The sequence below is a fragment of the Mesocricetus auratus genome, unplaced genomic scaffold (genome assembly GCF_017639785.1).
Source record: "Mesocricetus auratus isolate SY011 unplaced genomic scaffold, BCM_Maur_2.0 Super-Scaffold_100013, whole genome shotgun sequence".
NCBI classification, from domain to species: Eukaryota; Metazoa; Chordata; class Mammalia; order Rodentia; family Cricetidae; genus Mesocricetus; species Mesocricetus auratus.
Window position 1 is genome coordinate 37,609,663 of NW_024429196.1, and position 12,019 is coordinate 37,621,681.

The 12,019-nt window shown below is 39.3% G+C and overlaps 1 protein-coding gene across 2 annotated transcripts in view; it reads left to right on the forward strand.

The window, feature by feature from the left end:
* Window positions 1–12,019, forward strand: part of Heatr1 (HEAT repeat containing 1) — a 46,949-nt gene that overhangs the window by 10,261 nt on the left and 24,669 nt on the right. For both annotated transcript variants that reach the window (XM_021228188.2, XM_005071785.4), the window contains exons 11-21: window positions 809–919; window positions 1,768–1,885; window positions 2,765–2,872; window positions 3,479–3,574; window positions 3,985–4,073; window positions 5,961–6,172; window positions 6,444–6,565; window positions 7,476–7,667; window positions 8,822–9,005; window positions 9,145–9,281; window positions 10,216–10,408. In XM_021228188.2, the coding sequence (XP_021083847.1) occupies window positions 809–919; window positions 1,768–1,885; window positions 2,765–2,872; window positions 3,479–3,574; window positions 3,985–4,073; window positions 5,961–6,172; window positions 6,444–6,565; window positions 7,476–7,667; window positions 8,822–9,005; window positions 9,145–9,281; window positions 10,216–10,408 (1,562 nt within the window). The remainder of the gene's footprint in view (window positions 1–808; window positions 920–1,767; window positions 1,886–2,764; window positions 2,873–3,478; window positions 3,575–3,984; window positions 4,074–5,960; window positions 6,173–6,443; window positions 6,566–7,475; window positions 7,668–8,821; window positions 9,006–9,144; window positions 9,282–10,215; window positions 10,409–12,019) is intronic.

Below are 12,019 nucleotides of genomic sequence, written 5' to 3' on the forward strand. Positions count from 1 at the left end.
AGTATTCATTTCAGGATTCATCAGTAGTATTCTAGTTCACTTTTTAATGTACTTTGTTTGCACTGCCTGTCATTTCACTAATTTGGGGGTATTGAAATTTAACAACTGACAGCAAAAAATGCATAAGTAAATTTCTCTTGATTATCTTTAGTGCTTATAGAAGAAAATGAGTAGTAGCCCAGCTAAATTTGAGTTGTAACAAAGATTACAGGTGTTTAAATTTTTCTATTAATGAATGGGCTGGAGTGCCTCAAATTGCACATCAAAGATGATACTCAGTAAATGTTGCCGAGTCTTAATATTTAGAGTAGGTATGCAATGGAAATTATTTCCTTCTTTTCTCTGAAAGCCATTTCTGTCTCCCCATTTCCATTTCCTGTTTGATTGATGCTTTGATGTGGTGAATAGAATGTTTAGGTGTTGTAGTTAGACATAGGTTGGAATCTGGCTTTACACCACTTCAGTAAGAATAGTAAAGCCAGTCCTCCTGGGTCTGTTTTTGCCATTATGTTAGGTGAGAAAGAAGCCTGCCTGCAGGTGTGCCTCATGTATGCTTGGAGGCTTAATTTACATGCTGGAATCAGAATGTAAAATTTAAATTTACAGCCCTCATCCACTCTTTCTGGCATAGAAAGGGTTACTACACTTGATTTCTGTTTGGTGCTGTTTTCATTTGACCAGAAGCAAAATTTCTTTCCTATGGAGGTGTGATAATTAGAGAGATTATTTGTAAAGCACTTAGCACATACATAGCAGGGATTCCATGAATAATAACCCATGTCTGCTGGTATTCTGCTTTCTTTTGCAGCCTTCTTTTTGAAGAGTATATTTCATACAGTTCCCAGGAGGAAACCCATGCTAGTGAAATAGCTCTACTTAATGAGCAGTTCCTTCCACTTATCAGACTCTTAGAAAGCAAGTAAGTTGGGTGGGTGTTCATCTTTAGAATTGATCTTTTCTGCAAAGGACAACTTGCAAGTTGTGTCTTAAAGTGATGGATTGCAGAAAGGGACAGTATATTTAGAATGAATTATATCGAAAGACAAAAGGAAATAGTGGTTGTGGAGGGTCTGTGGTCATTATGATTGTTTTAAACTAGAGACTTTTTTATTGTCCTCATAGTGACTGTTGGGTTGGGGGCATGCAAATAATGGAAGACAGACCACTGAAGTCTATGAAACCAGAAGCAAACTTTATTCCAGAAATCACCTCTGGGCAGAAAAAGATTACTAGTTAACTGGGACCACAACCAGAGTTCAGGCTTCTGAAACTGCAGTGGGAGTGGGTTTGGGCCCCCTTTTTATAGTAAGAAGTAAGCATCAGGCATGGGGCAAAAGAAATTTTACAATCTTGAGGTAAGACAACATTACATTGTCTTAATGGTGTTTGCAGAAGCCTGCAGCTTTTCTAACCTAGCTGGGAAAGACACACAACAATACTAGGGAGACACTCACATAAGAACAACTATTAAACATTAACCTTGGTCCACAGCAGTTGTGGACCGTAATGGGCAGGGGTGTTATCATTAAAAGTTAACCCCTGGCTGCTGACAGAGGTGCTGGCTGTAAGGCAAAAAGCCATTGCTAAAAGTTAACAAAGCTGTTAGCTGTCAATTCTTTTTTCTATAAGTTTATAATATATTCCTATATTTCTAGACCCTTCGGTAATAGACTTGATCAATATTTGCCTTTATGTATAGTATGTATTTTGTACATGTAGTATTTATTAGCTTTATCAAGAATACTGAAAACTGTAATTCCTTCCTAGATACCCCAAAACATTAGATGTTGTATTAGAGGAACACCTAAAAGAAATTACAGGCCTTAAAAAGCAGGAGCTTTTCCACCAGTTTATCTCTCTTTCTACAAGTGGAGGAAAGTATCAGGTAGGTTGTCCTTTTCCCAGCACAGCTAAGACAGGAAGCGGTATTGTGGTTATCTGAAGAGGATCAGGCAATCATTTCCTGCTTCTCTCCATCTTTGAAAAAATCACAAAGCTGAGGATTTATACAGTTTATGTAGTTACTAGAAACAGAGCTCTGGGGCAGGAATCATAACTGGAGAAAAATGCAATATCCAGAAAACATTGGGAATTTCATATGATGTTGATTGTCACCAATGGGTGGCTTCACAGACTTCCAGCATGCCTTATCACCCTACATGTGCATCTACCAGTGCAAGAGCCTGCAGTCACATGATCATGACTGTGATAAATCTTAAGACATTTTCTGGTGATTCAAGCCTAAATACTAAGAAACTTGATCAGTTCTTATAATTAGCCTTGAAAATGAATATTATAAAGATAAAGGCACTTTTCTCCTGCAATTGGGCTATTTTAGTGGTGTTGCCTTTCTAAATCAAGTAGATAGATAGATGTCCTTTGTAGTTTGATATTATACGTCAGGTAAGCTGCCACTAGTTTGAGCATTTCTTTGTGATTTTCTGGGTTGTAGTGTCTTCAGTGAGGTCCAACTTAGTAATGTCACTTAGAATTATATATCATAAAAAGTGCTGAGTTACACTGTGATGCTAAACTGAACCCACTCATCCACCCACACAAGTACACAGAACACACTATGTACAACATGCATGTTTTCATGTGTCGTAACTCATACTGTGTTGTAGAGATGAACTTACTTTTCTGTTTCTATGTTTAGATGGTTGTTGCACAGCATATTGGGCAGTGTGAGGTGTTTTCTGTTTTCATTTTAGGTTATATATTACACGGATTAAGTGAAATGATTTAATTGTCATGTTGGACTTAGTTTTTAGAGGACTCTGACACATCTTTGATGCTCAGTTTGAATCATCCCCTGGCTCCTGTGAGACTTCTGGCCATTAACCACCTGAAGACTGTCATTAAAACAGCAAAGGTTTGTGTCTGATAGCCTTTACTTTCCATTTTTCCCTTTATAATGACCAGCCTCATTCTAGAATAAGAAATTGGAATTGCTGTCAAGAATTTATATTGTATAGTTACAGATAAGTCAAATTTTACTCTTTTTAGTTCTTTCAGAATATCTGCCTTGTTGAGTTTTGGGGTTTTGTTTGCTTTGTTTTATATTGTCATATTTTAAGGGTTGTAGTTAATTTTTTAAATTACATTGTTTATTTTGTGCCTGTGCATGTATGCCAAGTGTTTGCACAGTGGTCAAAGAAAAATTTGTGGGCCAGAGGACCACCATGTGAGTATGGTAATTGAACTCAAATTGTCAGGTGTGGTGGCAAGGGCCTTCACCCACAGAGCCATTATCTCACTGGCCTATCATCTCTCTCTGGGCTCTCTATTTTAGCAAGGTCAACTCTTTAATTAAAAAGATGACCTTTAAATTGCACATGCTGCATTCAGAAGACTGGTTCTGATCTGTTGTGCTCTCAGAGCTGGGCCAGGTCTCCACACTGCTGTTCCCAGGTGTCTTTTCCATTGGAAAAGTTTATGAGCTTTGTTGCAGCCGTTGATTTGCTTTTCTCTTGCTCAGGAGGGCATTGATGAGACTTTCATTAAAGAAGCTATTCTAACTCGATTGGGTGATGATAATGTAGACATCATTTTGTCAGCTCTGAGTGCTTTTGAGGTGAGTAAATGTATTCTGTGTGCAAGTTTTGTTTGTATTTAGTTTTTCTCACATGGTGCTTGACTCTAGGCAGGAATGTTAGTTCATTAAGCATAGTCTGGTGATGAGTCTCAAAGTCATAGCCAGACCGCACAGTTTGCTGGGTAAGGAAGTACTACAGAAAGGAAACATGCTTTGTGAGTTCTTGTATTGTTGTAAGAGCTTTGTCAGCAGCTAGGCTCCTAAGACCAAGTGAGTCACGAATGCCACTTTTGAGAAATTGTTCTCTTAAGTAAAAGAAATCGAACAAGAGTCACATTCTCATAGAAAAGATGTTCTACTGGGATTCTTTAAAGAAATCATTTACAATTAATTGAAAAAATATTTTAAATATTTGACAGGTAAATATTGACTTGTGTTTTCCCTTATAGATTTTCCAGCAACACTTCAGTGTAGAGGAGACCATTTCGCATCTTCTGAATCTCTTCCAGAGGGCAGAACTTTCAAAGAATAAGGGGTGGTATGTGCTTGTTCTCCTGTGTTCCTGCTGTGTGATAAGGGGTGGTATGTGCTTGTTCTCCTGTGTTCCTGCTTAGGGTGGTGCGTGCTTGTTCTATGTTCATGCTGTGTGATAGGGGTGGTGTGTGCTTGTTCTCCTGTGTTCATGCTGTGTGATAAGGGGTGGTGTGTGCTTGTTTTCCTGTATTCATGCTCTGTGTGTCAGTGAAACTCTTAAGTTCACACTGCTTCTCTTCCTTTTTGATGAAGGACTTTAATAACGTAGTGATTGACCCTTTGCTCAGGATTGTAGAACAGAGCTTTTAAAAAGTTTGTTATTTGTGTGTGTGTGTGTGTGTGTGTTGTGTGCCTGCTTACACTTGGTGATTTTTTGGAGTCAGTTCTATGTTTTCATCTTCCCCAGCATCTGGGAATTGAACTCAGGTGTCGAGGCCTGTGTAGCAGCTGCTTTGGTCTGTGAGCCATCTCACCAGCCCCGGTGGAACAGACCTTAGTGGAATACTCTCTTGAACTGTAAAATATCTGATTGATTATTTGTTATTTGAATGCTATTTTCTATGCTTGAGCTTCTATAAAGTAAAATACAAAAGTATATAATGTAAGATATAATATTAAAGTCAAGTGTGGTGGCACATGCCTTTAATCGTAGCACTAAAGAGGCAGAGGCAGGTGAAGTTCTTTGAGTTCAAGGCCAACCTGGTCTTCAGAGTAAGTTCCAAGACAGCCAGAGGAACATGAGTGAGAGCTTGTCTCGAAAGAAAGAAAGAAAGATATAATATTAAATTTTGAGAAGTAGGTTAGGAAAAGTTTTCTAATTCTATTTGTAATTAAATCAAATAAAATAAACTAGCTTAAAAGTTTGTAACACATTCTTAAGAATATGATGAGCTATGAGTATTTTGTTTTAGGTTTTTGTTTTACAAGGAAAAATGACAGGTCTGGAGAACATGAGAAGGTGTCTTGTGTAGTTTTTTGTCTGTCAGTTGCTGATACATTGTAGCATTTAGGTTTGATTACATAGGGGAGGGGGGGAGAGAGAGAGAGAGAGAGAGAGAGAGAGAGAGAGAGAGAGAGAGAGAGAGAGAGAGAGAGAGAGAGAGAGAGAGAGAGAGAGATGCTTTTATAGTTTGAGAATTTTATGCATGGATACAATATATTTTGATCATATTCATTCCACTGCTTCTAGATCCACCCTTTATCTCCTCACCTCCTCCCAGTTTTGTAGGTTTACCTCCTTCCTTTATAACCTTCCAAGTCGAATATGTGCTGCCCATATACACATGGGTGTGGGACCATCCAATGGATTATGGTTCATCTAGCAGGGGCCACACCCTTAATGAACACTGTCTCTCCCTTTCCCAGAATAGATATGCCTTTCATTTAATTTATGTGATGTAATGTGTAGGGGTGTTTTGCCTCCACGTATTTCTGTGTACCACATAAATGTCTGGTGCCTGTGGGGGCCAGAAGAGGGTGTTAGAGTCCCCAGAAGTGTCGTTACCACTGGTTAAATTGCGGTGTGGGTGCTGGGAACACAAGCCAGATCTTCTGGAAGAGCAGCCAGTGTTCTTAGCTGCTGAGCCATCTTTCCAGTTCAGGGTTACATGCATGAGTGAATCTGAATCTCTACTGTAGTGGGGCTGAGATATCTGATGTAATATATTTTTGTCACAGGTAAGGTTTTTGTTTTTTAAGATATCTCATAAGACACAATTATTGGCTAGATAACTCCTTTATTGGCATGAATTTGAGGTTGTGTCCTGGTACTCTCTGAGCAATATTTTTGTTAGGAGACCAGGTAAGCTATTGCCAATTGAGCCAGAACAGTGTGATAATGAATTCTGTTAACTTGAAGTCTCTGAAACAAGTATGTTGTCATGTCTTCCAGGTACAGGGTGCTTGAGCTAGCAGCAAACATACTAATTAAAGAAGAGGTACTAAGTAAAAATGATCAGTTGTCAAATCAGGTGGCTGTCCAGCTGTTGCCTTTTATGGTCATTACTAATGATGACATAGAGTCTCCTGATATGAAAATTGCTGTACATTTGTCAAAATCAGGAATCTGCTCTCTGCATCCTCTATTAAGAGGCTGGAAAGAAGGTAAGAAAGCCAGTTGTTAGATAAAACAAGTATCTATTTTATAAAGAAGATAAATCAGTTAAAATTTGGCTGTCTTTGCTGTTTGCAGTTATATTTATTATATGTCAGCATGATATTTTTTGTTTTTACTAAGTGGCTCATAGACAAATTCAGACTTGGGTTAAAAAGGAAAATAAAAAACAAGCCTCTGAAGAGAATTTTATCTAAATTTACCTAATTCTTTAGATGAATGCCACTGATATAGACCTGTCTGTGTTTAAATTTTTTATAGCTCTTGAAAATATTATTAAAAGCAGAAAGTCAAGAGAAATAATTGGTGTAGGAAATCAGAAGATGGTCCAGGTACTGACCAGCAATTTAAGTTCAGGAGACCGCTCTTCAGCGCTGAAGCTGGTAGGTGTGCCGTCTACCTCTACGCTGTGCTTTCTTCTCATGCTCGTTAGGCGCCCAGTTCTGTCCTACCAGACCTTTTTTCTGTCTTTTTGTTGTTGTTCCATTCTTTTTGTTTGTTTCTTTTTCAAGGCAGGGTTTCTCTGTGTGTGACTTTGGCTGTCCTGGAGTAGCTCTGTAGACCAGACTGGCATCAAACTCACAGAGATCCTCCTGCCTCTGCCTCCTGAGTGCTGGGATTAAAGGCGTGCGCCACCAACGCCTGGCATTGTTGTTCCATTCTTAAACAACTGTTTAACTTTGAATAAATACAAAGATAGTTTTGGGTATTCCTTTGAGGGTCATGGCTGAAGCTGACCTGGAACTCAGTATATAGCCCAGGTTGACCTTGGATTCCTGATATTCCTGCCTCAATCTCCCAACTGCTGGGATTATAAACTTGTACAACCACTAATTTAGCAAGTTCTACAGATCGTTGAAGTCCTTACTGTTTACATCATTTTTTGAACTAGTGAGAAACTTTGTTCTTTTTCATCTTCATTTTTCCTAATTTATATTTAAAATATTCAAGTCTTTCATTGTTAATGTAGCAAAATGAAATTAAAAGAAAATACTTTTGTAAACCTTTTAATGGTATTAGGTGTCTGATTTACTGATTTTGTTGCTGTTTGTATTTTTAAGTATGTGGTTTAAATGCGTTAACTTGTCAAGTGTATTTATGTACAAACTTATCAAGTATATTTATGTACATTTTAATTTCTGAGTGTTTGCATAATTACTTAGTAATCAGTGTTTACTGCTTTTTAAAAGGCTGTTTGTTATCTCATGTTATACATGATGCACAGATAGGCCTAAGATAGATAGAAGTTTGTCCTGGGAAGATCATAATTAACCAGTATGTTTATTTCCCAAGGTGGAAGAGTTAATAAGTGCTGGGGAAAAGGAGTCCTACAACTTGAAGCAGAAAGTGACATTTCATGTGATTGTGTCTGCACTTATCTCTTACTGTTCATCCTTCAGAGAAACCTGCTTTCCGTGTGCTTTACGGGTGTTCAGTTTATTGCAGAAAAAAGTAGAGAAGCTCAAAAGCATCATCACTGCTGTGGTAAGGAGCCAGTGTCTACAGAAAGCTGAGTACTTGAGTGAAGTTCACCAAGGCCTGTTGATCCCGGCAGAGCTGAAGCCCGGAAGCTGAGCTCTTGTTCTGGATCTAGTTGGGGGAGTGGGAAGCAGTGATTTTAGACAAGGTACTCTCGTGCTTTTGCAGCAAATTTATTCAAATCACAAGATTTTAAGGTTGGAAGGTTTTATGTCAGGTCATTATCCAAGTTTCACTTATAACTACTCTGATAATGGCAAACTCACTTCCATAGTTAGTGCTTGGGCAAAACTTGTTAGAGTATTTATTGAAAGCATATTCTGTGTATTATTTTAATTTATACACATTGTTGTTTTGTCTGCATATATGTGTGAGGGTGTCAGATCTTGGAATTACAGACAGTTGTGAGCTACTGTGTGGGTGCTAGGAATCGAAACCAGGTACTCTGGAAAAGCAGTCAGTTCTCTTAACCTGCTGAGCCATCTCTCCAGCCCTCTGTGTATTTAAAATGCTGAGTGTTCTGCTAGGTCTGACTGTATCTGACTTGCTATTGTCTCTGACAGTGTTACTAAAGGTCATGTTTCCATTTGTACCTAGTGCCCTGTTTTGAGTTAATAAGATTGGTTTAGTATCTGCTGTTTGCAGCAGTAGTTATCTTTTAAGCTTCAAAGGGCTGCCCATTACAGGATTTGCTAAGTGAGTTACGCTTTCTTCATATTTATGTATACTCTTGGTATTTTTATAAATTCTAGTTGTAGTCATTGGTAGCTAAAATTATGTGAACTTAGTGTGCTTCTTCATACTTTAAAAAGTGGCTCAAGTGAGCCCCTCATAACATCTGACTGTCTTTTGTGAGGTGCAGCAACTGGAGCTGCATTTGTCCTTGGTGTTAGCAGTGTAGAGCAGTTGTGTTCTATTTGTGTTCTATTTGGTGCAGGTGTTGGGTTGTTTCACATTGCTCTATTAGTGCCTTTCTGAGGACTGAGCACCTTTTTAGCTGTAGCAGCTTATCCATCCATATACACTTGCAAACAGTCTGTATGCCATCGTTAATCCACTCTCCCTACTAGAGTATGCACATCTGCCGCAGCCTATGCATAGAGCACATGTTTGGAACTACTTCCAGGATGTACTAGTTTCTGTTTCCATTAATGTTGCAGGAAATTCCCCCAGAGTGGCATCTGGAACTGATGCTGAACAGAGGATTGCCAGAGGAGCTATGGACGCATTATGTACAGCAGCTCCGCTGTGCCCAGAGGGTTGCTGTGGAGGACTCAGTTTTACTTGTGTTTTCCCTGAAATGTTTTATTTTTGCACTAAAGGCTCCAAAATCTTTTCCTACAGGTAAGACACACATGGATCTTTAAATGTGATGCAACACTAGTTCTTAACTCTGTAATTCACCTTCACTTAAATGAAAAGTTCCCTCAGCATGCTCATGTAGGTTTACCTATTGATTCTCTTTGTCACTGTGTCATTGCAGGTGCTACATGGTGGAATCCTGAGCAGCTAGATGATGATAGCAGACATTACCTGCACTTGCTCATCGGTGTCTTTGAAATGCTGCTCAATATTTCTGATGCCATGCATTCCAGGGTTCTGATGAGGCTTATAATGAAGGTATTTGGCACTCTTCTCACGGGCATTTCTGTTGTAGGTAGTGTAGGCTATTTCATTACTACAGTTTAATACTAATGGAAGTACATTTTGTAGCAGTGAAGAGAGTGTGCTGACAAACATGCCCTCTAAAGCAGTACATTGAGTAGAGAATAACATTGCCCTATTTCTGTTGATGGGCTAGTGTGTTTAAGAATCACAGCAGCAGGCTGGAGAATGGCTCTGAGGTTAAGAGCACTGGCTGCTCTTCCAGAGGTCCTGAGTTCAATTCCCAGCAACTACATGATGGTTCACAATCATCTGTTAATGAGATCTGGTGTCCTCTTCTGGCCTGTAGGCATACATGCAGGCAGAAAATCTTACACTAAATCTTACACTAAATGATAACTAAATCTTTAGAAAAATCAAAGGAGCCCAGTATGTTTGCATTTTAAATGCTATTTATAGGTGAGGAAAACTGGCTAAGCGCTCGAAGATGATATATGATATTCAGGAGACAAAGAGTCACTCCTGAAACTTATCCTGGACTTTATTGCCTACATACTGAGAGCAGTGTGTTCTTGTCCTTGTCTGACTTACTCTTTCCGTAATATTTAGTGTTGCTGGCATTGCTCCTGCCTTCAGGGTGCTTTATTAGGAAAGTTTCCCAGGGCCCGATTTTGCCTTGGTTTTTAATTAGTGTTGTTCCCACACACACACTTTTTTGTTGTTGTTATTCATTGCTTTCAAGTGCAAGGTTATAGTAAGGTTTCTTGAATATCATTCTTCAATGACATCCTTCTAAATGGTTAAAATTCCAAATATTGAAGAAGTGATTCAACAAGGCACATGTCATTAAATCACTCATGTCTTGTTGTTGTACATTAATAAAAAGATCTGGGGGCATTTTATCTGGGCAAGAATTAGACTTCACTTTGTTTTGCTTTCTTTTGATTAGGTACATCTACAAGATGTTCTTCAGTTGTTCAAGTTCTTTTCTGTTTTGTGGACCTATGGTTCTAGCCTTTCAAATCCACTTAACTGCACGGTGAAGTCAGAGCTGCAGACTCAGGCTCTTTACATAGGCTCGGTGATGCTTTCTTCTCAGAATACACAGTATAAACAAAAGCTGGCATCTACTACATCTCCAGGTATGGCAAATCACATTTTTAATTAGTACATTATAGACATATAGTATATTAAGAAGTATAGCATATAATCTTATATTTAGTTGTATGGAGATAACATAATTTTTAAAATAACTGGCTCAGTGTGTGGGGGCAGTGATGCTGAGGGTAAAAGCACTTGCTACCAAGCCTTTTAATGACTTGAGTTTAATCTTGGACCCACATGGTGCAAGGAGAGAACTGACTCCTGAAAGTTGTCCTCTGACCTCTACACTCAGCACAATAGTGACCACACACCACCACTTATACATACAGAGACAGGTGTGGTGGCACACGCCTTTAATCCCAGCACTTGGGAGGCAGAGGCAGTTGGATCTCTGAGTTCAAGGCCAGCCTGGTCTACAGAGCAAGCTCCAGAACAGCCTGATCTACACAGAGAAGGCATATATACTTTTTTAGGAATCAGTATTTGAACTTGGTACGCATTTTCCATGCTTTACATCAGAGGCAGTGGGTAGTCCCTACACAATGTATGTCACTCTACAAACAGGACTAAAGATTTCACTTGTTCACTAGTGTTACTATAACAGGCTTCCTGCTGCTCTTGCTCTCTTGTGATCTGTCTCTTCCCCTGCGTAAGTATTTTGAACTTCTGCTGTCTAGACTGTTGCAGAACTTCTCAAAACACTGGGAAAATGTACTTGTTCCATTTAGAAGCTTAAATCCTGACAGTAGAGGCTTCTTAGGATAGCACCAGTCCTCTCTGTGAGTGTGCTGTGCTTCTAGACATTTCTGTGTGAGAGGAGTCCAGGAAATACTGGCTGGCATCTTTTTGCTTTGTTCTTTGTTTGAGATGGGATCTTTTGGGTTGTCCTTATCATTCAGGCTGTCCTAGAGCTCACTATGTAGCTCAGTCATATCTACAACAGTACCCCTGTTGTCTCAGCCTTCCAAGAGCTGAGATGAAAGGTTGTGAGCCACCACCGCCAGCCTTATTTTAACATACTTAGGAAAGTGGTACAACATTCAAAAGTAAAAGGTACTGTAAGGGCTGGAGAGATGGCTCAGCTGTTAAGAGCACTTGCTGCTCTTGCAGAGGACCCAGGTTCAGTTCTCAGCACCCACATGGTGGCTCACAACTGCCTGTAACTCCTGTTCCAGTGGATCCGACACCCTCTTTTCTGACATATGGGTACAAGCATGCACATGCTGCATATACTAAAGCATGTATGCCAAACACCCATACACATTAAAAAGAAATAAGTTAACAAGTCTAGAAAAATCAATGAAATACGCTTTCAATGCAAATAAGATTAATTGGAGGAATTGTGTCATATATATTGTTAAAATGCAAAGACATTCCAAGAAGCTGTTTTCTTAAGTTGTGTAGATTTAACATATTTTGGGTTCCTCAAACTTGACTTAGATATGGTGCCCTTTTTTTTTTTTTTTTTTTGGTTTTTGAGACAGGGTTTTTCTGTAGCTTTGGAGGCTGTCCTGGAACTCTGTAGACTAGGCTGGTCTCGAACTCACAGAGACCCACCTTCCTCTGCCTCCTGAGTGCTGGGATTATAGGCGTGTGCCACCAACGCCCGGCCAATGTGGTGCCCTTTGTAATAGCACTTTGAATGTCGT